Below are 27,610 nucleotides of genomic sequence, written 5' to 3'. Positions count from 1 at the left end.
TTTGTAGTTTCAGTTTTTCATTATATGTTTCAAAATCTACTTACTGTGTTTCGTTAACAATTTTCAAGTAATTTCTTCCTAAAACCTATCAGTTTAGCTAACGAACTTCGTAATGTTTTCTCTTAGCAATTTTAGATATTAAACATTATGTATGTTTCATGGGGTCCATAAGAATTTTAGCAAGGCTAACAAACACTGGTTAAAACTAAATTACTAGTTAAATTTCAAACCAAACTCAGAGTCATTTTATTATCTAAAAGCAATGCACTCACAATTAATTGCCAAATTAAGACTGATTTATGAAAGCATAGGTTAGAGACTTATTTTAGCTTCTGACTAGACTTTGGTGAAATTAAATATATATGTACCAAATGTTTAGTAACCATTATTATTAATAAGCCCGTAGATTCATAAAACCGAAGATCATTAGACGTGCACAACTATTTGATAAGACTGAATTGTATCCACTGAATTCCTTTTCTTCAATAAGAGGTACATTTTTGGAGCAATATTCCCTGTACAATGACCCGTACTTAAATTAATAGAGATTTTAGTTTTACTCTATATTAACCGGTCGCGTACAAAAATAGACTATAAGCGAAAAAATTAAATGTTAATTGCTATGTAACGAATGAAGGCAACGTAACAGTCAAAGAGAGTGACAACGTCTGGCTACGGGGCGTAATTCATAGGAGTTACGTACATCAGTAAATCATAGCATTTAGTTAATTGCTATGTAAGGAAGCTCGACGGTTTAGGTACTCGCCTCGCATATAAAACTAAGAAAGCCTGTGTAAGAAAAACGTACAGCCTTGACTCGTACATTCACATTAAATACCAACGTCACAAATCTACCGAGTTTTGACAGTTCCCTTACTTAAACAAACAATTTATATTTCTAATTATACTCTTGATAATTAACGTGAAGTGGAATTACTCGAGTGAATTACCTTAGATTAATGTTATGCATTACAAGGCTGTTGATGTTAAGCCTTATCGGCACTTTAAAAAGCAATTCTATTTTATGACCTTTTTCATACTTCAATGATATTTTTCATTTAAAACGCTACGGTGTTGTCTTCCATAATCTTTTAATTAGGCATGAACACTTGCTTTTCTTAGATATATCTATAAACAACCTTATGTGTCATTTAACCCGATATTATTTCTGGCAAGGAATCGAACCCCGGTCCAGGTTCAGTCATGACTAATATTATCAATAGATATACGTTTCAATAGTTCAATAGTTCTTGTGGGTTCAACGTGCGACTCATCCTTGAAGTCGTAGGTTCGATCCCCTACTGTGCACCAATGGACTTTCTTTCTATGTCACATTTAACATTCCCACAAACAAGAAGGAAAACGACACAAAAAGTCGACGGCGTGTGTCAGCCACAGGAGGCTGATGATTGACAAATGTTCATGAAACAGATAGGGAAATCTGAGGTCCAGACCTTAAAAGGGTAGTAGCCACCGATTTATTCATTTTTATTTTTCAATGATTAATTTGATACACGTTTGAAAAATAATTATTATAGGTATTTTTAGAAATTAGCGTAATGGTAAAGCTTGCGATTCTGTGGCGAAGTCCTGCGTTCGAAGCTTGGATGAAACAAATTCACAGGAAAGGAATTAATGCTTATCGAACTAAGCACGGCTCCAATAAATCTTTCTAGGAATATTTTATCACAGGCTCCCAACAAAAAAACTTATCTTCAGGATTCTGTAGTATAATCGGGAAAATTAGCAAGGTTCATCCGTGAGGAAACTACCAATGTCACAGGACAAGTGAACTTGACAGATCACGCGATGTAGAAGTCGAGGTTAATGTAACCTGCTAATTAAGCATTACTAAGGGATTTCAGTTATCTGATAGATACACAGATTGGTATAAGCGAATTTCTAATATTTTCTACATTAAAACATCCTCGCTATATGATATATATATTATTATATTATATTATACGCTATATATATTATTTTATATGTGAGTAAGGCTTATACGAGCCCGGAAGACTGTATTACCTTATAGTAAGTTTAATTTGATATAATACTAGCTGACCCCGCAAACGTCGTTTTGCTATGTATATTATTTGTAGGAAACATTTTTTTAGTTCAATTAAAATAACCTACCTAATATAATAAAAAATAGGGATTAATAAAAGAGAGGTGTATATTAAGGGTTGTATGTATTTTTGTACGTTGTATCATAAATAATACAAAAATAATTATCCAAAAAATATAAAAAAAACTTTTTGGGGTGGAAACGGCTTATCACTTAGGGATTTGAAATATAGATAGTAGCCGATTCTCAGACCTACTGAATATGCATTAAAAATTTCATAAGAATCGATCGAGCCGTTTCCGAGGAGTATGGGAACAAACATTTATACATATAGTGTGACAGGAGAATTTAATATATAAGTAATAATTTAAAATGATTTTACTTAGCCTAACTTTTAAGTAATTACATACCAACAGTTTTTAAATCTAAAATTTTGAATTTTGCTTTTCATATTTTTCTCCAAAAAAATACGGAATAACTAAAAATGTATTACTCAAATCGGAGCAGCTGACATGGAGTTTTAAGCTTTACAACATATAAACATAACAAGTATGTTATCTTATAGTAATAATGATATATGAATTTAAAAAATGAATTGAGCCTCAGTGAACAACTTCTTAAATTTTCGTAACACCGTACAATTGTCCGTATTCATTTATTACGATTAAAGTGGACTTTTAACTCCAACACCAACAATTTTAACACATGCTTCCGTATGATTCACTCGTGTGACAAAGGGTCATGTCTGCCTAACCTGCTTATGAGTTCAATATAAAGGTGACGTACCGACGAATTACGTATTTATTTTTTAAGTGTAAAGCCATACTTGTTACCTACCAATAAAATATACCAACATTTATAACGATCGTTACTTACAGTAATTTGTTTTATAAATATCAGAAAACTTCCACAAACTATTTTAAACCTCAACCTAGACGCAAAAAAATACCCAATCATCAAATTACAATCAGGTTTTATTCTAACTCCAAGGACACTTTAAAATTGCGCAAACGATTGTGATTGCATAATGTTTTTATGTCACGATATAAGAAAAAAAAATAGTAATCGTATATAAACTATTTAGTTTTAACTTCCAACCACAGCTTGCATCTTGTCCTTCTTACAAAATTATAGCGCTGAATCGGAAAGGAGAAAAATAGATGCTCTGGAAATGTGCTAGTGGAGGCGAATTTGGAGAATTCCCCGTAGAGCTAAGGAAATAAACCGTGACAGGTAAAAAATAGTCTTTCACCACTTTGTTACCAACGCAACCTAAGTTTTGGACATGGAAAATTCACGGATCCAGAAAGTTTAGAAAAACTCAATAGAGTGGAGAGCACCAGATCTCCGGCCGCTCCCCCACTCGATGGACTGATAAAGTAAAGGTCCTTACAGGTCTTACCATCACCCGGGCGGAGAGGCTTGCCGAAGACATGAGAGAGTGAAGCAAGTTGTGCGGCACCTTACACGAACTTCACAGATAAAGAGTGCAACAGGAGAAGAACCTACAAAACATCGTCAAGCATAGCTGCAGCATCAAGTATGTCGCATAATTAAGATTTTCAGCAAATCCATGCCATACATTCGTCCATAGGATCTTCATATTCCATACATATAAATTAATTAATATCGTATGATACGACGACAGTAAGTACAATAAATATTAACCCTAAAAGGGTATACCAAATATCATTAAACGAGTTCAACTCGTGTTGATAACATTATCTATATCAATATTTCCTTAATTAAATCACGTGAATATTTTGTTTACAATAATACAATTGAGAAATAAACAACTGAGGTTACTGGAACTGTTGATAAACAATACTGATTTTGAATTCTAAGTTTCAGAATCTTAATACATTTTATAGGGACAACACTAGAACAAAGCAACGTTTCTACGCCACAAGTGGTACCCTTAGATACACCTTTCTATAGAAACCTCAAAATAGGTTAGGAAGGCATAAATATTTATTTTCTATATGTGTATATGTGTCCTGTCACATTGATCCATTGATTATTTTCACAATAATCCTCAACAGCCTTCTGTTCCGGTTCTCTTCTTAAAGAGAACCGGCGTGGCTGACCGAACTACTCCTAACTCTTAAGTCAAATATAAAGATGTTTACTGTCGAGTTTCAGGTCTTATATATATATATATATTGACACGTCAATATATATAATATAAGACCTCAAATCCCACGACAGTTCTGTCAGCAGTCTGTCTTCAAACAATGCTTCGCCGTGTATACGTATAAAATTCCAAAGATACCATTTATAAATCTAAAATATTTCCACCTCATAAAAAGGCATACAAAATTCGCTTTGTTTGAACAGTGATAAACAGTGTGAAAATTAATTTAGCACTCGATCACATGCTCAACTCGACACGATAAGTAACAATAATTACCGATTTGAGGTTTGTTAATTGCATTAAAGTTAAATAGTTCATCACGTATTCTGACGTAGCCATCGATGAAAGTCCAAGATGCCGCGACGGTTGAGGTTTAAAATTTTGACACGTTTTCTTTTTACTTATTGTTGGGAAGGGTAGAGTCAACAGGGAGAACAACTTAAAGTAATTGAGTGTTTTTGATTTTGCTTTAATAATTTGAATAGAACGGACGATAAAAACAACATACATGCTTCGCAGTTAAAATACACTTTTGAAATCTGTTAGGAACATATTCAAGATAAATTCGCAAGTTTAGTCATTCTTTCGAAACCAAGCGTAAGAAACCGTATATCAAGTTCATCCTGGATTCCATACCACTTAATAACATCGCCGGTCAACTCGCTTCCTGAAATGAGGTTAGACTCCTTTCGGACTCATCCACGCGTTACAATTCGAGCTAGGCTTTTACTTAGTCTTCCTTAATCTCACAAGTGTATGCAGGGCTTGGCAACGACGCCCATGCCATTCGTGAGCTCTACTGCTCGCTTCATTAAACAAATAACTCTACTTGTTCTTTTGTCGTACTCTTTCGTCCCTTTCCGTCAAATTAAATTAACATTGTGATGTAAAGCAGCGCTTTTAGTAGAATGGTGTAAAGTTTGTATGAGTTTGATGACGTGATTAGATTGATTTCGCAAATATTTACATTGATAGCATTGATACATCGTTGATAGCATTTTACAAAGCGTAATATAAAATTTGCTATAAGTAACTTGTCTTCGTACTCAGAGTAGTCTATTAAATCAAAATTTAGATTAAGATATTGAATGTCTATTAAGGATTCCAGTCCCATCAGACTTATGGCTAATCTTTGCTACTGGGAGTGTTACTGGTAACTGCTATAACTTTTAATAAAATTATTTTATATTCTTGTAGTTTTACCTTCGGTAGGTTTCTTTTTAATTCTTCCATACTAGGGTTGCCTGGAAGAAATCGCTTGTTATCAAAAATACCGCCCGTTGCCAAATATTTTACGTAACCTGTTTTTTTGTAAATGTATGCTGTTGTATAAGGTAAAGAAGTGTAAATAAATAAATATAAATAATAATACATATTTATGCCGTTTAGCTTACATGCTAAATATAAAGTAAATATCAGCATATACTTAATAGCAAACGGTTATTTATTTATAGCTTGTACTTTGGCAACAGCCTCTTCAACCCTCCCATCTTCCCATCTGCCGGCCTCCCTTTCGTTTCCCACTTCAAGAATTTTATCTTCGACTATTATATTATCTTCGATATTACACTATCAAAGTATTTTATAAGGAAATTCTTAATTACAATAAACTATCAATTCAAGGCTTCCATTTACATAATTATTAGTCTATAGCCGTTGAAATTGTTTTTTTTTTATTAACCTCTAGTGTCTAATATTTCACTTACCAAAGTGCTTAAATAATGGTGACCGATCTCCTCCTCGGATGTGTCCCCAGACACGAGTTTTTGTTGTTTCCTCCATTTCACCATATTTTGTCGGTTTTCATATAATTAACGTTCACTTTAATTTGTTCCAACGAATTCGGATGTATCGTTTGAAATGCTTAAGGGAAATTATTAATTATTTGTATTGTTAGTTAGTTATTTTAGGTTAGGTGTTAGTTAGGTGTTTGTTAGTTATTTGTATTGTATTATTTTTAACTAATTTTAATACTCAATGAATTCCTATTTCAAAAATATTGTACTTAATTCAAATGTTCGCAATAATTTTTAATCGAACGAGAAAAAAATCCGGATTCTATTTTCGAACCTAATGCAAAATTCGATTTTCAAATTACACTTCACCGACACTTGTTTTTAATTCATTTTACAATTTCGTTTTCCCCCTCTATTTCCCATATCCTATCGTCTAAGACCGCAGGTTCAGGTGAACTGATATAATAGTCCTACTTTACTCCCGCGCACTGAAATTCTGAAACTTAAGACGCGAGCTCACGATATGCTGAGCAAAGAAAAACAGTACGTAACTTTGACGTCATATAGGTATTACCTACTCATACAATGTTAAAGGATATCCTTTCTTAAAATTATCGTTACATTCTAGTCAATTAAAAGCAAGCAAAGCATTTTATTTGAAAAACACAATTACACACGAAACCCTCCTTAATGCAATATAGTCTGCTTGCTAAATATATGTATTAACATAATATTAACGAAAACGTTTTAAACCCTATTTGTTCATCATAGTGTAAACACAGTTTTTAGTTTACATTATGGTTCAGTTAGATAGTTCAGTAATTTTATAAGGGGATAGTGTATAAACACCTTTCAATCTTACCGGTGATCATTGGAGCACATTACCACAGTTTACGTTACAATTTAGAGCGTCCTCGAGTGTCGATAATAATATCGATAATTCACATCACTAAATAATTATTCACGTGATTTTTGGCGAAAATTAATCATTAGGTAGTATTATAGTAGCAGGAAGTGAGCGATAAAGATGAAATATTTTGATTCATACGAAGGTCATTTGCAGTCCCTAGGGGCAAAACGAATTTGTGGCACCAGGCTGAAGGCGTTGCGAGTGCTTAATACTGTCTCATAACGACCGATATTGTCATATATTCTCTGAGCGAATTCGTGAAGGCGTTAAATGTCCTATGTTACGATAATGAAGTCACACAAATATCGCATTGGGTATGTATAGTTGTATTTTTATTATTATTGAGCCTTTATTGCTGACACCCAGTATAATATATATAATAAGTAATTTATATGTCCTATGACATACAGGCCCATTTCATATGCTTCCATTATTTTCTACTGTTAGCTCGTATTATAGTATAGTATAGTAATATTATATCTTATTTAAAGTAACATTTCTAACAAGTATTTTTCATTATACAATGAAGTTGATAATAGTATATTATATGTTGCACTCTTCTGGTGAAATTCTTGATTGTATACGGTAACAGAAGTTATATAGTTTATAGTTTAAATTTTTTTATTAAAATCCTTTAATTTCTAGTGAACGTATTTTTTATAGGATAGGGGGCAAACGCCCAAAAAGGGGCCATCGCAGCCCATGAACACCCATTTTTTTGGGTGGTTTGGTTTTTTAAAACAATTACAGGTCATCTCCCAGGGATGACCCCCCACTGGGAGTTGGTTCCACGGTTCACTAATTTGCCATCAAGGTGATGAGGATTAAAGTTTGAGTACGGGATGAAACGAGGTCTTCAGATCACTCCATAGTACACTGAGATAGTAGTATTTGAGAGTACCTGCCCAGAGATGTGGATGTGATCTCTCGCCCAAAGGCACCAAAGGCGACCAGACAGCCTTATTGAAGCCAGCCCTTTTATCCATTATTTATATTAAAAATAAAATAATTATTCTCGATATAAAGTGTGTAAACGTAGTACGCATGGAATAGCCGTCTCATTGTATGGATGTAAGATCGCAAATCGTGCGGAAGTTGGATGGCCGTGAGCTGGGGCGACACATATCCATTGTTGTCAACGACACGTTTTACTTCTCTTAGTCTATTCAAACCCCTCTCCATACGATCACCACACAATTATTGCCTTAGGTACTAAGAACATACTTTATTAACAACCATTACTGTTTCGGTAATAACTCGGTAAATACTGACCAGCGCCAGTATATTCTTCTTATAACAGAGACTAAACAGAATCTCATCTAGAGGTATCATCAATTTCGAATGATTTTTGACATCTGATAGTGCGCATTTTTACAATACCTTTCATATACCTGCTTATGAATAGACCTTACGAAGAGTTGAAGATGCTCTTGAGGCCATCACACACTCAGGCGTGTTACGCGTCACCTAATCCTTCTGTTTAAAAAAAATGGGAGATGTTGTAAACAGTTTTAAAATAGGAAAAAATCCAATTATAATAAAATTGTCATGAAATTAATAAAGTTGGTGATGGAAGAGCTGGGAATGACAAGTAGTTTTTACTTAAAAGCGTTCCCAAATCTTACACATTATAATGTATTGTTTACAATAAATAAACACAATTTTATTTTATTTTTAATGCCAAAAGGCTTAGAAGTACGTTGCCGGGCTTTCAAGAATTTAAACGCTATTTTATAATTTCATAAGTCATATTGGTTGCGAAATACATAGGTGGTCAGTAACCTCCAATACCGACTTGAAAATTGTTTCCAAATTCTACAAATCTTCCAATATCCGTAGCGCTGATCGCAACTGCAATGTGGTTTAATAATGCCCTCCAACTGACAACCTTGTGAATAGTTCTTCCGTGTTGATTAAAAAAATCCTTATTAAGAACATATATCTGTGTATTTATGACATTTTAGAACTGGGTCAAATTTCTGTATCTGTTACATGAACATTTGTCAGTGATCAGCCCCTCCTGTGCCATACACGCCATCAACTTTTTGGGTCAATCCGGTTTCCACGGGATATTTTCCTTCACGGTTATATTGGTACACAGCCGGGGATCTAATCTACAAACTTTAGGGATAATAGTCACACGCTGAAGTCACTAGGCGAACACTGCTCTTGGTATGGATGCAAAGCTTATTAAAATCTAAAACAATGTATGTTTATGTGCATTGCTCCTAGTCATATTTCCAAAAAAATATATACATATATGGTACATTTTTCTTAATATTTAATAATAATAAACGAGTTTAAAATGTGCCAATACTTAAATTTCAAACTACATGACGTATCTGAAGACTGAAAAGAACAAAACTAATTAAAGACAATGTTAGTGTTAATGCAAGTTAGTCTTAAGTGCTAAACAGTGGTAAGTGCTAAACAGTGGTAAGTGAAAAGAGAGAAGTGTCTTCCATTTATTAGAGACTGTAAGAAGTTTTATTGGACACTTTCTTGTGTTAAATATCCTTTTTAGTAAGATTATTATACTGATTAATCTTAAGTTAGGCTAGATCGTAATGTTCCATGGCTTAGTCGAGACCCTTGGGTAGAATGCCTGGCGAACCCCGAGGGCCCATCTTAAGGGCGTGTGAAGGGCTGAGGTGTTTTTAGTGGGTCGGGTCTCGCTACCCCTCTGAATAGCAGAGGACTTTGAGTGTAGACCCAGCCCCACAGTCCCCGCGTCAAGCTCGATATCCTTGGCGCGGGCCTGCGCAAGCGCATTTTCACCTCATACAAAAAAAAAATTGCTTAGTCGAGACATTAAAAAAAAGTGACGTACCTAACAATGGACACATAATCCTTCCCCACTTCTACAACCGAGACTCCAGACAAATGACCACTTTGCTTCTCCTTAAGTGTCATTTAATACAACATGCGAAAATACAAGTACAAATTCCGCGCGTTAGTATCCTTAATTCGCCATGTACTGAATATTGTTACGTGATAAATTCTTTCATATAAATTTATAAGGAGGTTTAGTATAAAATAGTTTTGTATGGAAAAAATTATCAGTGCTCCGTGAGCATATTTAAAACTATTTACTATGCTTAAGATTCGAAAACGTACTAATTGACAATCGGAAGTCATACTTCGAGGTGTCAGACATTTTGGGAGCAAGCGGGCAGAAGACTCACCTGATGTTAAGTGATATCGCCCGCCGCCCGTGGACACTCACATTGCAAGGAGGCTCGCAAATGCGTTGCTGGCCTTTTTAGGAATGATACGCTCTACTCTTGAAGGACTCTAAGTCGAATTGGTTCGGACATACTTCAGTGGGCAGCTGGTTACATTGTCGTGGTGCACGGCAAAAATTGCCTCAAGAAACGCTCAGTTTTGGAAAGACTATTTTGTATTCTGCCTTCACGACCGATGATGAAACTCAGCTGCAGGTATTCGTTCGAAAAACTCCTCTTAACGCTCTTCCTCCTCATTTATTCCTTAAAACATTTATGTATCTTTAAAAAAGATACACACACTTAAAATTTATACATAAACTTTTCAAGGACCTTTTATAGAGTACAGTCCTCCTCCAACTGGCTCCATCTCTTCCTATCAAGAGCATTTATCTCCAAATCTCCACCCACCTTCCTTTCTACCTTTTTACTCTGTTTGTCTATATTCTGGACAACACAGACAAATAAAATTTCCGTTTTTCAAAGGACAACACTTGATACTTGATCAAAACTACTTACAGAAAAATAACAATTACTTGGAACTATTAAATAATTCATATAATTATATAATAATAATCTTATTTCAAATTAAAAATGATTGTTATTTGCGGTTGAGGATAACATATCTCTATAATGTACGTGTACAACACCCTTGTAAATGGCTGACACTATTACTAAAAACACTGCAGTAGTTCGGTATCATCCTCCGTCGCGAACACACTATGAGCCAACATAGTGTTTTAATTGGTCATTTTCGATTATTTTGTGAACCCTTATTGCTAATTAAAGTTCAGTTCTTGAACTAATTTTTCTCTTTTTAAAAACAATCACTGGAGCAATCTTAACAGGACTCACCACCTGTCTTCAAAGTTAAGGGCCGCATGCCCCTGCCGATAAAAGTTAAAGATTAAGAGTGGCGGAGTTTCTTGCCAGTTCTTCTTGTCGCCCTACTTGACTTCCGCTCTGCGCCCTTGACTTCTGAACTGGTAGTAAATGTAAATTTACAATTAATTTAACTTCTTTTCTGACGTTCATAGCTGTACTTGTTTACCTATATGAATAAAGTTAGTTTGAGTTTCACCGTAGGAATTTAAATTAATAAACATATATGTATACTGTCTTAGAAGCAAATAATAAACTCGATGTTCCGAGCATTGTTGGCCTTGAAACTTGAGGATGTGACTCTCAACCATGAGGTCATAGGCGACCCCGGCAGTGCACCAACGTACTTTCTGTTTATGCTCGTACGGTGAAAGGAAAACATCGTGAGGAAACCGCGTATGTTTACAGGCATAGAAAGCCGATTATCTACTTGTCTATTAGAGAAAACAAATACAATAATCTGAGGCGAAGATATATATTGTCATTACAAAATAATATATTTAATTTTAGACGAAAAATATAATAAAAACAAAATTCAAATTACGATATTCACTGCTGTAAATTTGGTCATAGTATTGATTTATAATAGTAGTTCTTGAAATTAGCATGATCAAACAAACATACTATATGCATCGATTATATAAATGAATATTTTTATTTTGTACGTAACATAAAACCGATATAGCCAAAGGTTCGCACAGTGTATTATCCCCTGGTTCCTATAAATTACTGGTTAAAGGAAACGGCCGTTTACGGGTAATCTTCCGTGGTTCCTTTGTCTGTTTAAAGATTATGTACGACAATTTGCTATTGACATTATACTGAGCACAGATTCGTTCCTTCCATTATAATACAAAATATAATTTGTACTGTCATTTGGGCAAATCTTCTTTTATGATTTTTTTATATTTTTGTTTATTAATGTACTTACTTATGTTTGCTGTTTCATATATACATTGTTTATCTATGTAATCTGTTTTGGCTTTGTATATTGTCTAAGTGTTTAATTTTATAATATGTATGTTAGCTGTGAGATTACTAATAAATAAATAAACAATTAAAATTACTTCAAGTTTCTATAACTTTACTTTTACTCATATATATGCATATTTATTATATATTGCTTTTAACTAATTATAAAATAAGAGGCAGGTTTAATGGAGACCGATGGACGGAGTTATAAAAAACGTATTTTGGATATTGGATAAATACTGTAGATATTGAAAATATCCCAATAATTTTACTTTTTCGTAAATATTTGACCATTTTCAACGTATGATGTATTCCATATATGGTTATATCTTTAGTATAATTTTTTTTTTAAGTTAGATGAAGGAGTACGAATTAAATATTGTCAAGACTAACGTTAGCGATATTTCTTTAGAATCACCACACTACAAAACCAGCTGTATATAGATTCTAACCCACGAACTCTTCTTTTAAACTCAGCTATTATCCCACCACACCTCAGAATATCGATACCTTTGGGTATAGCAAGTCAACGGTATCAATGGAGCCGGGTGAGCAAAACCTGCTAAAACCACGGGGGTCCACCGCATACGCCGTTGGAGGCGCCGGCTTCAATCCCGAGGCACTGTATCTATGGCAATGTATCATTTCATAGACAACACCAACTGTCTACCCAGTGTTAATTGTCTATAGGTCTATAAAGAAAAAAAACGAATTGAATTCACTGTTAACGTAACGCGAGCTTGGTCAATTCAAAGACGGAGACCACTAGAAAATACAATTTAGCTTATTGTGTGCAGTTATAATATCTTATGATACAGTTAATAAAGAAAAAAAAATGATTAAATAATGCATACTGCAATCATTATCACGTCAGTTTCATATCATTATATATAATTGTACTGTAAGTGTGTGTCACTGAACTCTTAAACGGCTGGACTGATGTTAATCACTTTTTTTGTATGCGTTTGAGTAGCGCCCTGGATGGTTTAGATTCAATGCAGCCCGGCAGATGCCAGCTAACATATAAATCTTCTGTGCATGTGTTCGTAATTAAACTCCTAAAGGTCTGGACGGATTCTGATGAAATGTTTCGTGTGTTCAAGTGGAGTCGAGAATAATTTCCATTACAAGATTTTTTCTGTATGTAAGTATGGACAGGACAACGTCTGTCGGATTCACTAGTTAAATACATTATGACATTTATATGTTGTATTTACCATTTCAAAAATAGATAACAAACAAAGACCTGTTATCATATATTTTTATACTTTCAAATGAATAAAATTAATGTAATTATGCATATTATAGATTCAGTTTAGCGGCTAATACATGGACTGCTCGGTGAGCTATTAAACAGTTTAATGTTAACCAACATAAAATCAAGTTGAAAAATATCAAGACTACTATTTTTATGTTACAAACCACAGTGTGTTTCAAATTATTTATGATTTAGATTGTATAATTGTGTAAAGTAAATTTAAAAAAAAACTTTCTGGCTCATCTGCAAGCAAAAGAAGTGGTCTAAGGTATATAAAATCAAGATATATTACGTATTACGAGCCCCGATGCAAAATAGTTCGTCTAGTGTGAAATTTTCTCACACTTCATATGTATATAAAATATTAAACTGTTCTATCACATGTCGCGTTCTTATGCCATTTTTTTAAATATAAACCAATAAACTATTTTAGCCTTTTAAATTTACACATATCCTAGTAATTAAAATACCTCCGATTTTAAACTTGCACTATAACATAAAAGAAATTGATCTCGTAAACCTAACCCAGGGTTAACACGTAATTCAAGGTGACGTATAATCTTATCATTCTTACAACACATACGTGAAAAGTGAGTGCAACTTCTTAACTTTTTTTTATGTAATAATTGGGGCAGGAGGCTCACCTGATGTTTAGTGATATGGGAGCACTCTTAATATAAGATACACATACACTAAATAGGCCTCCAAAACTTGACTACTTACTGAAATTGGTATTATGTGTGACTTATGTGTCTTTACTGACTCTCCTATTCATCGTCCTTGTGCCAGGACAGCTGCTCTACCTGAACTATACTTATTACATGCGAAAAGCATTCTTAATTCATAGGATTATATAGATTATAGGAATCACAATATAACACAATATATGTTTGTTACATGGTGATTCAGTGTCGAGACTTTAAGACTCCCGTATGTCAAAATTCACTACGTTCTTGATATACGGAAGTCACACTTAATGCTGTCTCAGTAGGAAATATTTTACCCAGATTTATCAGCAGTCCTAAAGTTTTGCTTACAACAGTTTTTCCCAAAGTGGGCATAAGCCCCACATAGGCAAATTGATTGTTAAGGGGAGGCAATCGAAATCAGCTGGATTATCCCCTCCTATTGTCAGCAAAAATAAGCAAAGCTCTCAAAAATAATACTACATGAACGTATTAATTTTTAGTAATATGTGTAAAAAAAAGGAAAGAATTACTATTGACGTAATCATCCCTATAGTGCTTACGTAATACTTGAACGGCCCCATATGGTACAACGTGGATACTTGAGACTGATGCTAACCAAATTGGAACCCAATACAAAAGCGCAAGGATCTCACGAAATAAATGTAGAAAGATATTTACTAAAATTATTTGAAATTTGAATTCCAGGTTTTCATTATGTTTTGAAAATGTACTATTTATTGTTTCGTTATAATTTACTGGTGATTCTTCGTAAAATCTATCATTAAAATTTCTTAAGTAAACAATTATTGTTGTTATAAATTATGTATAAGGCGGTTATAAGAATTTTTGGTGGGCTCTGGTGGGGCATGGTATAAAAATGGTTGGAAAACACCGGTGCAAACACGTCATTAAACACGGCTTATGGTTTTCATTTTTTTTTCGTATCTCAGTTCAATATCTTGTTGGTATTGTATACGATGTAACACAAGACGGATCCTGCCCGTTAGATCTTCTTAAAAATATTATAAAACAAAATAATAGAAAATTTTATCCAACTATCTCGACCACCTGAGTTAGTTGTACGATACGTAATCACGTCACTACGTGATAAGACCTGAGTGCGTAAACGGCTACTGATCTACACATGAGATAATAAATTTAGGATTAAGATCTCTCCCAACACTGTTTTCAACAAATATTAAAATAATCTCTTTCTAGTTCCAATGGTGATTTTTTTTATCTGTAAACAGTTTCATCTTATATATCAAATATAATCTTTATATGATAACAGTGGCGCTACAGCCTTTTAGGGTTTCAATCTGATTTATGTATTCGTTACGCGATCATTTATTTTCTCTATACAAGGCCATCCTAACACACGCTGTCGAGTGCTTGGGTTGCCAGTTTCCTCACGACGTTTTCCTTTCAAGTGTTTAAATCGCTTAAAGACAGAAAGTCTATTGGTGCACGGCCTGGGTTGGCTTTGACCTCAGGGATCAAAAAGTGGGCATCCTCAATCTACTAGACCATGGGAAAAGTACAGCTCGGTCAGCAAGTATTTAATCCGGCCCGAAGGTCCATCAGCATGGATAGTATGTGGACCGTTATAATTCTGTTTTGACAGTCAAGAATAAAAAGTAGATTCTATTTGTATTGTTTTTATAATATTATAAGTAAAAGCTTAAATAACAATTCATTTTTTTTATAATTGTGGCCTTCCTCTAGAATTTTTTACACTTTGTGGCCTGCCATTATAAAAGTTTGCCCACGATTGTACTAGACCAACACTGCCCATGATTGATGTTCTTTATTTGCTATTGGACTTCAATAAGCAAGAATGTTGCTTATATTAAATGTAAACTATTTCATTGAGACATAGTCCAATATAAAAAGTAAAGTACTATAACGCACCGTAGATTCTACGGTGCGTTATAGTACGCTATAGTATCTTGTACTGTACGTTTGTACAGTGGATGATACAGACATCAATTTTTTTTCTATCCTCATTTAATAAATACATACTTTTTTTAATCTGTATTTTACAAAATTTCTTAATAATTTTGGCTATCTTTGGACTCCTCCAAGGCCTACACCAACAGAGGAGTTCTAACAGAATGAAGAATAATAGTTTAATAGTAAAGTTAAGGAAAAACTGACACAAGTAAATTTAGGATGCAAACTAATTTACTAACAAAACTAATAATTGTATGTAAGTAAAGTAACTTAATCTAACTTCTTGTTTTATAAGTAAGAATTAAAAGGCTTTTTTATTTTATTTTTATTTATGTATGTATATATCTATTTATATAAAAAATCAATCCCTATTTCCCTTGGTCACGGCAGGGCCGATTTTGCTAATTATTTTTTAGTTATGTGTGTTATTGTCAGGAGAACGTTCTTATAAAAGAAAAAATAAGAAAATTGAGCGGAAAATTAGAAAATTGAAGAATACTTTTGTTACGATGGCAAATTTTTCAGTGCATAGCGCTTTTACAATTCAAAGTTTTGTCATGTAACCTTATGGCCTTTGGCATAACATTGACAGAATGGGTGCTGCAAATATCGTCAAAGAGGATGTTAGAAAAATGAATATCAAGTATTACACATATGTCGCCTGTTCCCGTGTCGGAATACCATCAAAACTATTTATATACGCGCCAGAAAAATAAAAAATGTTGTTTATCATAAGCATTTGAATAATAAACACTTTGTTTCTGAAATATTTTGATACCAATTCGAAATTAATATTCATAGTTAAGACAGGACAACGGCTGTCGGGTTCTATATATACATCTTACATTTGTTATTAACTAAGATTTTTGATACAACATTTAAATTAGAATCGTTATGTTTATTTTATTCCTTCCAAATCTAACATTAAATAAGTATAATCTTCTCATTAATAAATGACGAGATTTATTTATTAATTTGCTTATCAGTATTCGAACTACTACTCATTATACAATATCTAAACAATTGTATTATACAATAAAAAAAACGGAATACACATTCAAACATAAATCATAATTAACAATTATTACCTAGGAACTCATACAAAAAAAAATATATAATAAATTAAAAGATGCAATGGCCATTATATGTTTAATTAAATACAGGAATAATAGGATACCAGAGTGTTTTTTATAATATATAATATAATACTTGTCACAAGTCAATTGCACTAATTGTAGTATCTACCATGAAGATTTTACTGATTTTAAATCAGCAGAATTTTCCAAATTCGATAGTGGGCTTATCAATTACAAAAAAAGCATTGTTAAGTAAGTGTTTTTTTTTAAATTACTAGTATATTTATTGTATTTTTTGTAACATTGTGCTTACTAATTTTTCCATATATTTTAGATAAGATACCAACGGCATGAAGTGGTAAACTTAAATAAATAAATAATTGCTTGATAATTCTATAAGAACGATAAATTATTTTTATTTTATTTCTTAACAACATAAATCTCAACTCGACACCTGATAATTAATTAACAGACTATCACTCCTTTATGCCATTAAATAAGATAGTATATAAAACTGTACATAACCAGCTACAACTGCTACTAGCAACACCCTAAGAAAGGAAATCCGGGTTTGACATTAGATTACACTTCGTTATACCAGATCAAAGGCTTATCTAATCCATTTCGCTATCACTAAAACCTATGATAAGAGTCATGTGGCATTTATCATTGCGTTTATAGATAACGTTATTTGGTTATTTAAATGAACCTATTACAGTGATGAACTCTCTTATACTACATTAATGTAAACTATTTGTAAACATATTCTACCTGGATATCCACAGTTGCTCTGCTGACACTTTCAAATCCTTTCCTTTGGGTTTGAATTTTTTTTTACCTGTTCACGTTTTGTTTGCCTGTAAGTGTTGGTCACATTGTTTATTTTTTTACTTATACCAATGTATAAGTAGGCGAGGGTCGGCAAGCTTTTGTAAATAAATAAAAAAAAAGAAATGGGTTCAGTTTAAAGGTCTCAATATCCCATTTAAACTTAGCCCTATCGGACAGTGTGTAACGAGAGTTATACTCAGGTATGCCGCTCTTCCACAAAAGCTGAATACTTGCGGGCGAAGAGACTGCAGCAAGAAGTGTTAAGAAAAATATTTCGGGCAGCGGCTAGAGCAGCAAGGGCCGAGTGTAAACGTTGTAATACTTCATGTATTGGAGTCACTCTTAGCGACTTTGAATCTTAGGGATATTGTACTGGGTTAGGGGTATGCTATAACTAATAGAGAAACTCTCTATATATTGAACACTCAAAAACTAACTGCTAATAATAATAATAATTATGTAAATGTACACTGTACAGCCTTGGCCCATACACTTTGTACTAATAATTGGAGCCAAGTAATCTTTTTAATCGTCTGTATTTCTTATACTACAAACTAAATTGTGACAAATGCAAAGTGTCAGTGAAACGAGGTAAACATTATAAAATTAATAACGCAGCTAATTATCGCCATATATGGTAATCCATGCGAAGATTATAGGTTTATGACTTTTCAGTTATAAAACTTGCAAATATTGTGAAAGGATTTTAACCTTTACCATCATTGTGATATACTATACATTCAACCTATTGGGATTACACTGTCTAATATATATATATATATATATATATATATATATATATATATATATATATATATATGTATACATTTTTTTTTTATAAAATTGGGGGCAAACGGACAGGAGGCTCACCTGATGTTAAGTGATACCGCCGCCCATGGACACCCTCAATGCCAGAGGGCTCGCGAGTGCGTTGCCGGCCTTTTAAGAATTTGTACGCTCTTTTCTTGAAGGACCCTAAGTCGAATTGGTTCGGGAATACTTCAGTGGGCAGCTGGTTTCACATAGCGGAAAATTGCCTTGAAAAACGCTCAGTCGTGGAACGGCGGACATCGAGGTGATACGGGTGGAATTTCGTATGCAGTATGCTCGACGTCCGATGATGAAACGCAGCTGCAGGTATTAATCCGAACAACTCCTCTGAACACTCCATGGTAAATGCGGTAGAAGATGCAGAGTTACCCCACATCTCTACGCAAAGCCAAAGGATCAAGCCGCTCGGAGAGGGATTGGTCATCGACGATTCGAACCGCTCTTCGTTGGATACGGTCAAGTGGAAGGAGCTGGTACTGGGGAGCCCAAGGTATTAGTTATTAAAGAGGTTTGGTATAAATCAACAAATCACGCAGGACACCGTTTGCATATCTCGTGATATTCAAAACACACACACACAAAATGGAATCAAAATTATGAGAGAGAAAGAAACTATACGACATCCGAAAACTTCCAGTTTCGAGATTCGGCTGCAAAACTTGGGCCCTTACCGATTACCAAAAAACTTAGAGATTTGTTAAAGAACGTAATGTAACGAAATACATATTACGTAAGCACTACATGATTTTGTTATATGGTGATTACGTCAATAGTAATTATTAACTTTTTTACACATATTACCCACACGTTATCTATACTTGAAAACGAAATATATTTTCGAGGATTCCTCCAAAAAATTGCCTTGAAAAACGCTCGGTCGTGGAACGGCGGACGTCGAGGTGATACGGCTGGAATTTCGTATTCTGCCTCAACGTCCGATGATGAAACGCAGCTGCAGGTATTAATCCGAACAACTCCTCTGAACACTCTCCATGGTAAATGCGGTAGAAGATGCAGAGTGACTCAATGATGGATTATTTTGGGAGCATTGCTTACTTTTGCTGACAAGGGGAGGGGGGATAAATTGCAGTAAATCTGCTTACGTAATACTTGAACGGCCCCTAACAATGAAATTTCAACATACCCATATATTAAAGTCAGATATTACCAACTCATACACAGATAACAAATTTAACTAATATTTGCGATAGTCGAAACCGCCATCAAGCACCAATTAACCTTCTAATCATGAGACATTAAAATACCTATTGTATACGAACTTTGATTATATTTAGATTCGATTGTTATTATAAAATCTAGCAAAAAAACCACTTGTAACTAAGAAGTTACGTTAGTTTCATTGTTATCTTCAATGCGTTTTTTGTTTGTCTCTTTATAAAATGATTGCTTTCGAATTCGGACTTAGGTTTTAGTCATACTTATTGCACTAGATTCCTCATTACACGGCTCAATGACTAATTGATGGTCGCAATATAAAAATACAATGTACACAATTAATATCAACCCTCCTTAAACAGAGGATAAAAAACAATTGAATGCTTTGTAATGAAAATGCTATGCTATGCTTATAATGCTGCATAGATTGCCTACGTCTGGTTAAGGTAGGTAACTCCGACTTTTTAGGTAATAGCCACGCTTATAAAACTAAGAAAGCAGGAGTGAGCAAAAAATGCCTTGACTCGCTTTTGCATTAAGGTATGTAAAGTTACTTTTTTAAAGTATTATATTGTTATATTTAGTACCAAAGAGGTACTACAACCTAATAAAGATTCAAGCTCAGATTGCGTTAAAAGCGCACGTGGTTTAGTTGTTCGACCGCCGGGATTCGAACACACCTCCTACTTAATTAGACTAACACAGTTAATTATACATAAATTGAATTGAATTAACAATTAATTTAACTTCTTTTTTGACGTTCATAAGTGAACTTGTTTACATGAATAAAGTTATTTTGAGTTTGATATGATATATACTTAGTAATATTACAAAGAAAGTCTTGAATAAACTCAAAAGCCCTTTAGGCATAAGCATGTTTTTTTTTAATAATATCTTTCCTAAAGAGTATAGCCGTGCGAAATCGGGATAGACCGCTATGTCTCGTACATACATTAACTTTATGTTGTAACTGGGCAATTATTTTTTATTGGTACGATATAAAATTAAACAAAAATTTGCGAGCTAATATTTTTAAGTTTAAACAATTATATCACTTTGGAGTTGCCAAGGACTACGAAACAATAGGGGTTCGAAGTGCGACGCAATTATCACGAAATCGACAATGAGGCTACGGCCCACAAGAGGCTGTATAACCATTGAAGATGGTGAATTAAATTAAATTATTTATTAATCTTATTAACGATTTTATAAATTGTTTGTTTTAATATGGAATACGTAATAAATTCCGCATGTAATTGTCCATTATATAAAATATTATCTAAAAGTCATGACTAATTAGGAAACTAGGATTTATCAACAAACTGATAACATTATAAACATATTTAATTTCTTAGATAAATATATTATAACATTGCAATCTGTGGAGTGCTTAATAAAGATTTTAAAAATCTAGTAAGAGCTAGATTTGATTAGAATCTTTATTATGTCTGTGTTGAATTTGCTAAGACAAGAATAAATAAAGATTTCTCTGATCTCCAGAAATTATTCAAATAGAAGTAGGCACCTGTCAAATATTTTTACGTATTTGTTTTCTCTTCTCGTTAATGATATGATTTATTGACCAATGCAATGACGGCCTATCTAATGCGTACGCGCAAATTATATAAGAAATCATTGACCATTCAATGTTTGTACTTTCTTGTAGAAGTAATAATAATTATAATTTAATTCTTAACACTTAACAGCTAATTTCCAAGGAAGGACCACCACTATTATGAATTCATTTTTAGCAATCTAACATATAAACTATTTCCTAATGAAGAAGCATTATATAGAGTATGACATAATTGATTACATTCATGTTTGACCACTGCAGCGCAATATACTTTTAATTATTATATATCTAGTATACATTATAGCTTCAGTAAAATAATATATATATATAGAATTGTGTTCCATGTTTTAGTCTCATTAAATCTAAGTTCATAGTCTCTTTGAGGACTATTTTAATCACCTTAACACAAAAATGTCAAAACAGAGTACATTATTGGAATTTTTATTTGATGCCCGGCCTAGCTACCAAATTCTAAATAATACTTTTACCACTTTATTAGCTAACAGAAGCTGCATTGCACTGCACTGCACTGCATTTTGAAATGAATTTAATTACTTGAATTATTATTTATTGATAATAATTCACAACTAAGTATCTTAAATCAGTTTATAAGGAAAAAGCTTAAATGGACCATAAAAAAATTAGCATATTTGTAGAATGTTATTAAAGCCACAAAAGACATAGTCATGTCATGATGTTGCAATACATTATCATAATTGTGAATAATTGTATGTTTAAATTCTTGATAGCTTATGTAACATATAATATATCAAGTAAATAAACAATAATTTAATATTATTGAATTATATCATTATTAAAGAGTAAATAATTATTAATGATTCAGGTGTGGATGGATCAACGGTGTATATAATTAGTTTCCTATGGTAAGTCTGGAATAAAAAGTGGCCAACACAATTGTTTAAAAATCTACAGAGTTATTGCCTGCTGAACAGTAGAAATTATATTAATTAAACATTAAAAACACATGAACAAACTTTCACTTAAGAACAAGATAATTCAAAACAATTTAAGGAAATACCTGAAATATTAAAGATTGGTCTGAAAAAACAGTATATTTTTTGTTTTTTTTTAAATATCTGTTGAATCAATCATTTAATATTACTAAGCTAATCATTTGCATTGCATATTGTAGAAATAACATCGCGGAGATCTATTGTAACAAGTAATTTGGTTGGACGCGTTTGCGCACTGATAGCATGTTACACGAATGATATTCTTAGAGAACTTTGCGCCGATTCAATCCATGATTGTATCAAGATAATATTTTTTAAATATATCAAGACAATTTTACTTAAGATAATTAATAAAGTAGATTAATTAATAACGTATTTATTGTAGAGCAACATGCGATTCCAGACATTGATATAACAGATATTGTCTAGAAAATAACATTACTTACCAAAGTGTTCTGATATCCAAGTCCGGATTCATCGTCTGACCCTTCCTCTTTATTTAGTTCCTTCATCATCACGAAAACAAGTCACAAAACTAGTACACAACTTTTGTTATGAAAACAGTTAACAACTTTTAGTAACCAGTTTAATAGTTTCTCCTAACTCATTCGAATGTCCAGCCACATACGCCCATCGCCCTATTCACTACACTCTGTTTCAATTATTTTGTAATTGAATAAATGCGAATACATGCAAATTGCCCGTGCGCGCCGGAAACACCAAACACGTTCAAATTACGTGCTGAGCGCTGACCAACTGACAACTTGACAAATAATATAAGACGCTTGACAAATATAATCAATGTCAGTATGACACATAAGCTAACGGATCGCGAAATTCAAATAATTGCAAACAATTAGCATTATCAACAATATATATAATTAGGATTAAACTAATGATTATTCTTGTGGGAAGATTAAGACGCATTTTTGTATTTCTAAATCGATTTTGTATTATGTCCTAACTCACTCATTTAGGTAACACACATGGTGTATATTACAGTCTCAGTACATCTGTCTCCTCAATTCTTAATTTACATTTACTGTCAGTTCAACAGAGCGAACTGACGAAAGTAATTCTCCGGCACTCTTTTTAATTAGTTCCTCTTAAAGCAAAGTAAAACCAGTAAACCGTATTGTTACATTATCTGTTATAAAACTATCGCTGCCTTTATCCGATAAGTTATCAAATGAGGTTCAATCGCAAAAATCATGTGACAATAATAATCCATTGTTTGTTTGGACTGTGTGGATTTCTTTATTATTGAGTCTTCAAAAAAACCGAGGACTGTTTTCAATTTGATAAGTAATTTTAAGTAATATTTTATATACTTTTTTAGAGAGGTTGCCAGGCACCGCCTCTCATTGACGCTTAGGGTAAGACTTAGAAAACAAGCGTGAACTGTGACCGCCTCTCAAAATCTAATACGTTTTTGACGTTAGGTTGTCAAACTTAACGCTATGTTTCGTTTCTAAACTTATTCTTAAATTGGGCATAAATAGTACGTCTACGTCACTTCCTAATAATATTTCAGAATGACTAGTTAGTAGAATATCCTGAAACAAGCATATTTTCATAAATGTCTGATCCAAATCTGATCTTCTCGCGTTGAACAAATGACGTACCTAAAACAACAATCATCGTGATGAAACTAATATCTCTAGACCTAAGACTAGTCTAGACCCAACAAAACTTTTATTATAACCTCCTTGAAGGATTATGGAACTTTGTATACTAGCCGTGGAACTATAAACTTACAACGGTACACATTAACAGGATTGTTCAACAAATGAAAACAATAGTTATTATTTCTGTAAAGCATAACAAAAAGTTTGCCTTACAACCATTGTTCTATCCATAACGAGTTTTTTAATTGTTAGGGATTTATTAATACTAAGTAATACAGGTAAAAATCAATTAGTCACGGGCTGGCTATGGAATTCGTTCCGGACATTTAAAAAGAAATACCGTAAGATGCTTAGGTGGTTTCACCGCGTTAATTTAAATCCTCTTGCATTAAGAATCGCGCTATTATAGTATATAATTACACTAAGCAGTGTTCGCCTTGTGGCATCAGCGTGTGATTCTCATCCCTGAGGTTGTAGGGTTGAACCCCAGCTATGAATCACTGGACTCATGTCTATATGCGCATTTAACGTTGGTTGGAATGGTAAAGGAAACCTGGAAAAAGTCGAAGTTTGTCAGACACACTTACTTGCCTATAAGATTGACAAATGATCATGTAACAAATGCACAAATCTGAGGCCCAGGCCTAAAAAGCATGTAGGCCAATATTATTCTTAAATTCAAACTTACGTTGAGTAAATTTTTTACGAATTGTGATATAAAAGAATTCATATCGTGTTAATAAAACAGCGTTGTAATAACAAATTTGGAATAAAAGAGGTTTTATGATTAAATTAGTATATTTTGTTGTCTGGTAAATTATGAGATACCGATTGGTAAAACCTCCCCTATCGCTAATACTGATATATAATCCCTATAACTATAGTTCGTAGTACAAGTAAGCCGTTACTTCTGTGCCCATAGCCGGGACAAAATTTCTGAAATATATGCAATATTTGCTGTATTACATTCTGTATAGCGGTTCTTTTTTATTCACCGTTGAGTGAACTGACAAAGTTCTACCGTTTTGTAGTGCCTATAATGATTAAATTGTTTCAATATGTGATTCTTTAGCATGTTTCGTAATTAATTTCTCATGTTTGAAGTAATTCTTCTTTAGGCGCATGTGTGTAATTTTTTTACGGATGAAACGTCACGAAGATGTGCAGCGTTTTTGCCGAAGAAAAGGGAGAGAGCAATTGAGAAAGAGTGAGAAAGGGAGATCAAGGAAAATACACGCTGTTGGTTGATGTACTTACTCGTTTAGTAGTTACATATTAGAACTTTAGATGGCAATTCTGTCGCATAACGTCTTGTGCAGTAAACGTAGATTTTTTATTTGTTTAGAACGTTTACAACGTGTAAACAATATGGTTTTAGATGGACAAATATATGGAGTGATCATATATACTGATACATGATCATCTATTGAGGCTTTTACCTTAGTGACAATTAATTTACAAAGAACTTTCACTTCTGACATGTGTACTTTGTACGCACGCACTTTTTTATTGGTTATGCATTTTTGTTGATTTCACCTGTTGAGACCAGATTGTGTTTTAGCCCGTGCGAAGATTAAAATTATTAAGCCGCGTAAAGCTGTCATGCACCGGTGAAGCCGGATTTTCATCCTATGGTCGTATAAGGTTCATTAAATAGATATCGCATTTTAAAAGCCTTCAACAATCTTTGAATAAACGTTCATTCATAAACGAGTTGAGAAAGTCCGTTTTTGAATCTTTGTTGCAAAGAAGGTTAAAATAAAACAACGATTAAAAACAAAATAAACTATAATATAACTTTAACATTATCTACGTTAGGTTATTTCATAACGATATCTAAATGTTACATAGGAAATAGAATTATCTGTTTAGATTATAATCTATTTAAATAAATCACAAGTGACGTCTGATTATCTATATAAAAATTACTGGCCACTAAGAAAAAAGAAACATTGCTATAGTATTTATAATCTGTGATTATTCAAGATAATGTAAAAATTTAACAAGTTTCATATTATTGCATCTAGAAGCTAATATAATAATAATATTACGTAAACTAAGATTTAACAAAATGTTTGTGGCTAAGTCAAATAGATGTTTATAATTAAAAACAATTCCCTTGCATTCTCTATTAAATACTGAGACTTATATTTACGGCATATAGAATTGTATCTCTTATATACATGGTATACTAAAAGTAGTATACCATCTATATATAATCGTCATTTTGTATGACAAACGTAATATACTTTAAATAAGGTACCGAACAAAAAGAGAGAACCAATTCCTAAAAGGCCAGGAACGCAATCGCGAGACTTTGGTCAATGTAAGTGTCCATGGACGAAGCACCCTGTATTAAAAAAAATTGGTTGGAATACTATTAAATTAAATTTATAGATTATTTATGATATATTAATATTTCAATTTATTCATTAATTCTTACATAATGTGATGTTGCAACAATTTAAGCATATAGAATTTAAAAAAAACGCTACACGGTCTAGGATTTCAAAAAGTCTTCACCAATTTGTGACTTCAACAATGTAACTAAGGCAAAATTATATGGTACATATTTCTAAGCAAGGCCTTAAAGTAATCCTCATTATAACATTTTCAAAGTAGAATTTTCTACTTCATCTTCTTTTTCTTTTATTTTAAAGATGAACTACACTACACTATTTTTCAGTTAAATAACACGATCTAGAGAATCAGAATTTTATCAATCGGCACTACTGCACTTCTGTATTTTCGTAGTAACACATATTTTATTGTAGTTACCGTTAAGTCACTCAACCTAACTTACTTATAAATAATAGTCACCATTTTATTCTGCATTCAGTAATTCATGAAACAAAGCAATCTACGGTGGGCAATTCAGAGGTTAAGAAAAATTTCAACAAGACCATTTCTCCATATCAAACCATTTGCGGCATCCAAAATTTAGACATAATGATCACCAGCCTTCGGAAGAAGATATTTCATAAAGAACGTGTGTTTTTAAATGTGTATATATATATTTTTTAAATAAAACTAAGCCATAGTTACTTGTTGAATCAAAATCGAGCACTAAAGTTCTTATAAGAAAGAATATTTTTGTACGGTAAGAGTACCGATGCTGCAATTATGAAAACAACAAAGTCCCAAAAAAAAACCCTCCACACTACGTGAGATTCTCCTTACGAAGTCTCCAATACTAATGACCCCAAAGTAAGATATTTTCAAACGTCTAAATTTCATAACTTCCATCCAATTGCCCGAACATCGGTACACGGTAGTTGACTCAATAACACCTGCATTAATTCTGTCATTTGTCCACTCGTATGTTAATTTAAATCTAATTAATCATATGTATTGGGCGAATTGGATCCAGTATGTTGCGTTTAGTACAGAGAAAAGAAGAGGGAAGAAAACTCGGGAAAAACGATCAATGTTGATAGCACGCAGTTTCGCTTTGGCGGCTTCAGCTGGTTCCTGAAATATTGATTTTTTAGTCAATTTTAACGTTCTCTTATTATTTCTAGCACAAAGTTGGAAGACTTAGTTAACGGACTTAATTAAATTAAATCAAAGGTGCTACAACCTTTTTAGGTCTGGCCCTCAGATTTCTGTATCTGTAACGGACTTAATTAATGACCCAAAAACTATTAACTTCTGTTACTTTGCTACTTAATACAGATGTGGTGAAGCACAAGAAA

General features: G+C 33.1%; 2 protein-coding genes across 4 annotated transcripts in view; both read right to left on the bottom strand.

The window, feature by feature from the left end:
• Nucleotides 1–23,029, bottom strand: part of LOC123710863 (chloride channel protein 2) — a 63,884-nt gene extending 40,855 nt beyond the window's left edge. The window contains exon 1 of one of the 2 annotated variants that reach the window (XM_045663127.1): nt 22,734–23,029. In XM_045663127.1, the coding sequence (XP_045519083.1) occupies nt 22,734–22,802 (69 nt within the window). In that variant the 5' untranslated portion in view covers nt 22,803–23,029. Of the gene's footprint in view, nt 1–5,905; nt 6,100–22,733 lie in introns of those variants that run through there. The other variant, XM_045663126.1, reaches the window with a different exon arrangement.
• Nucleotides 23,030–25,825: 2,796 nt separating this feature from the next.
• LOC123711412 (glycine receptor subunit alpha-2-like) overlaps nt 25,826–27,610 on the bottom strand; it is a 31,020-nt gene continuing 29,235 nt past the window's right edge. For both annotated transcript variants that reach the window (XM_045663990.1, XM_045663989.1), the window contains exon 9: nt 25,826–27,386. In XM_045663990.1, the coding sequence (XP_045519946.1) occupies nt 27,258–27,386 (129 nt within the window). In that variant the 3' untranslated portion in view covers nt 25,826–27,257. The remainder of the gene's footprint in view (nt 27,387–27,610) is intronic.

The sequence above is a fragment of the Pieris brassicae genome, chromosome 6 (genome assembly GCF_905147105.1).
Source record: "Pieris brassicae chromosome 6, ilPieBrab1.1, whole genome shotgun sequence".
NCBI classification, from domain to species: domain Eukaryota; kingdom Metazoa; phylum Arthropoda; class Insecta; order Lepidoptera; family Pieridae; genus Pieris; species Pieris brassicae.
This window is presented reverse-complemented; position numbering and strand designations above follow the sequence as displayed.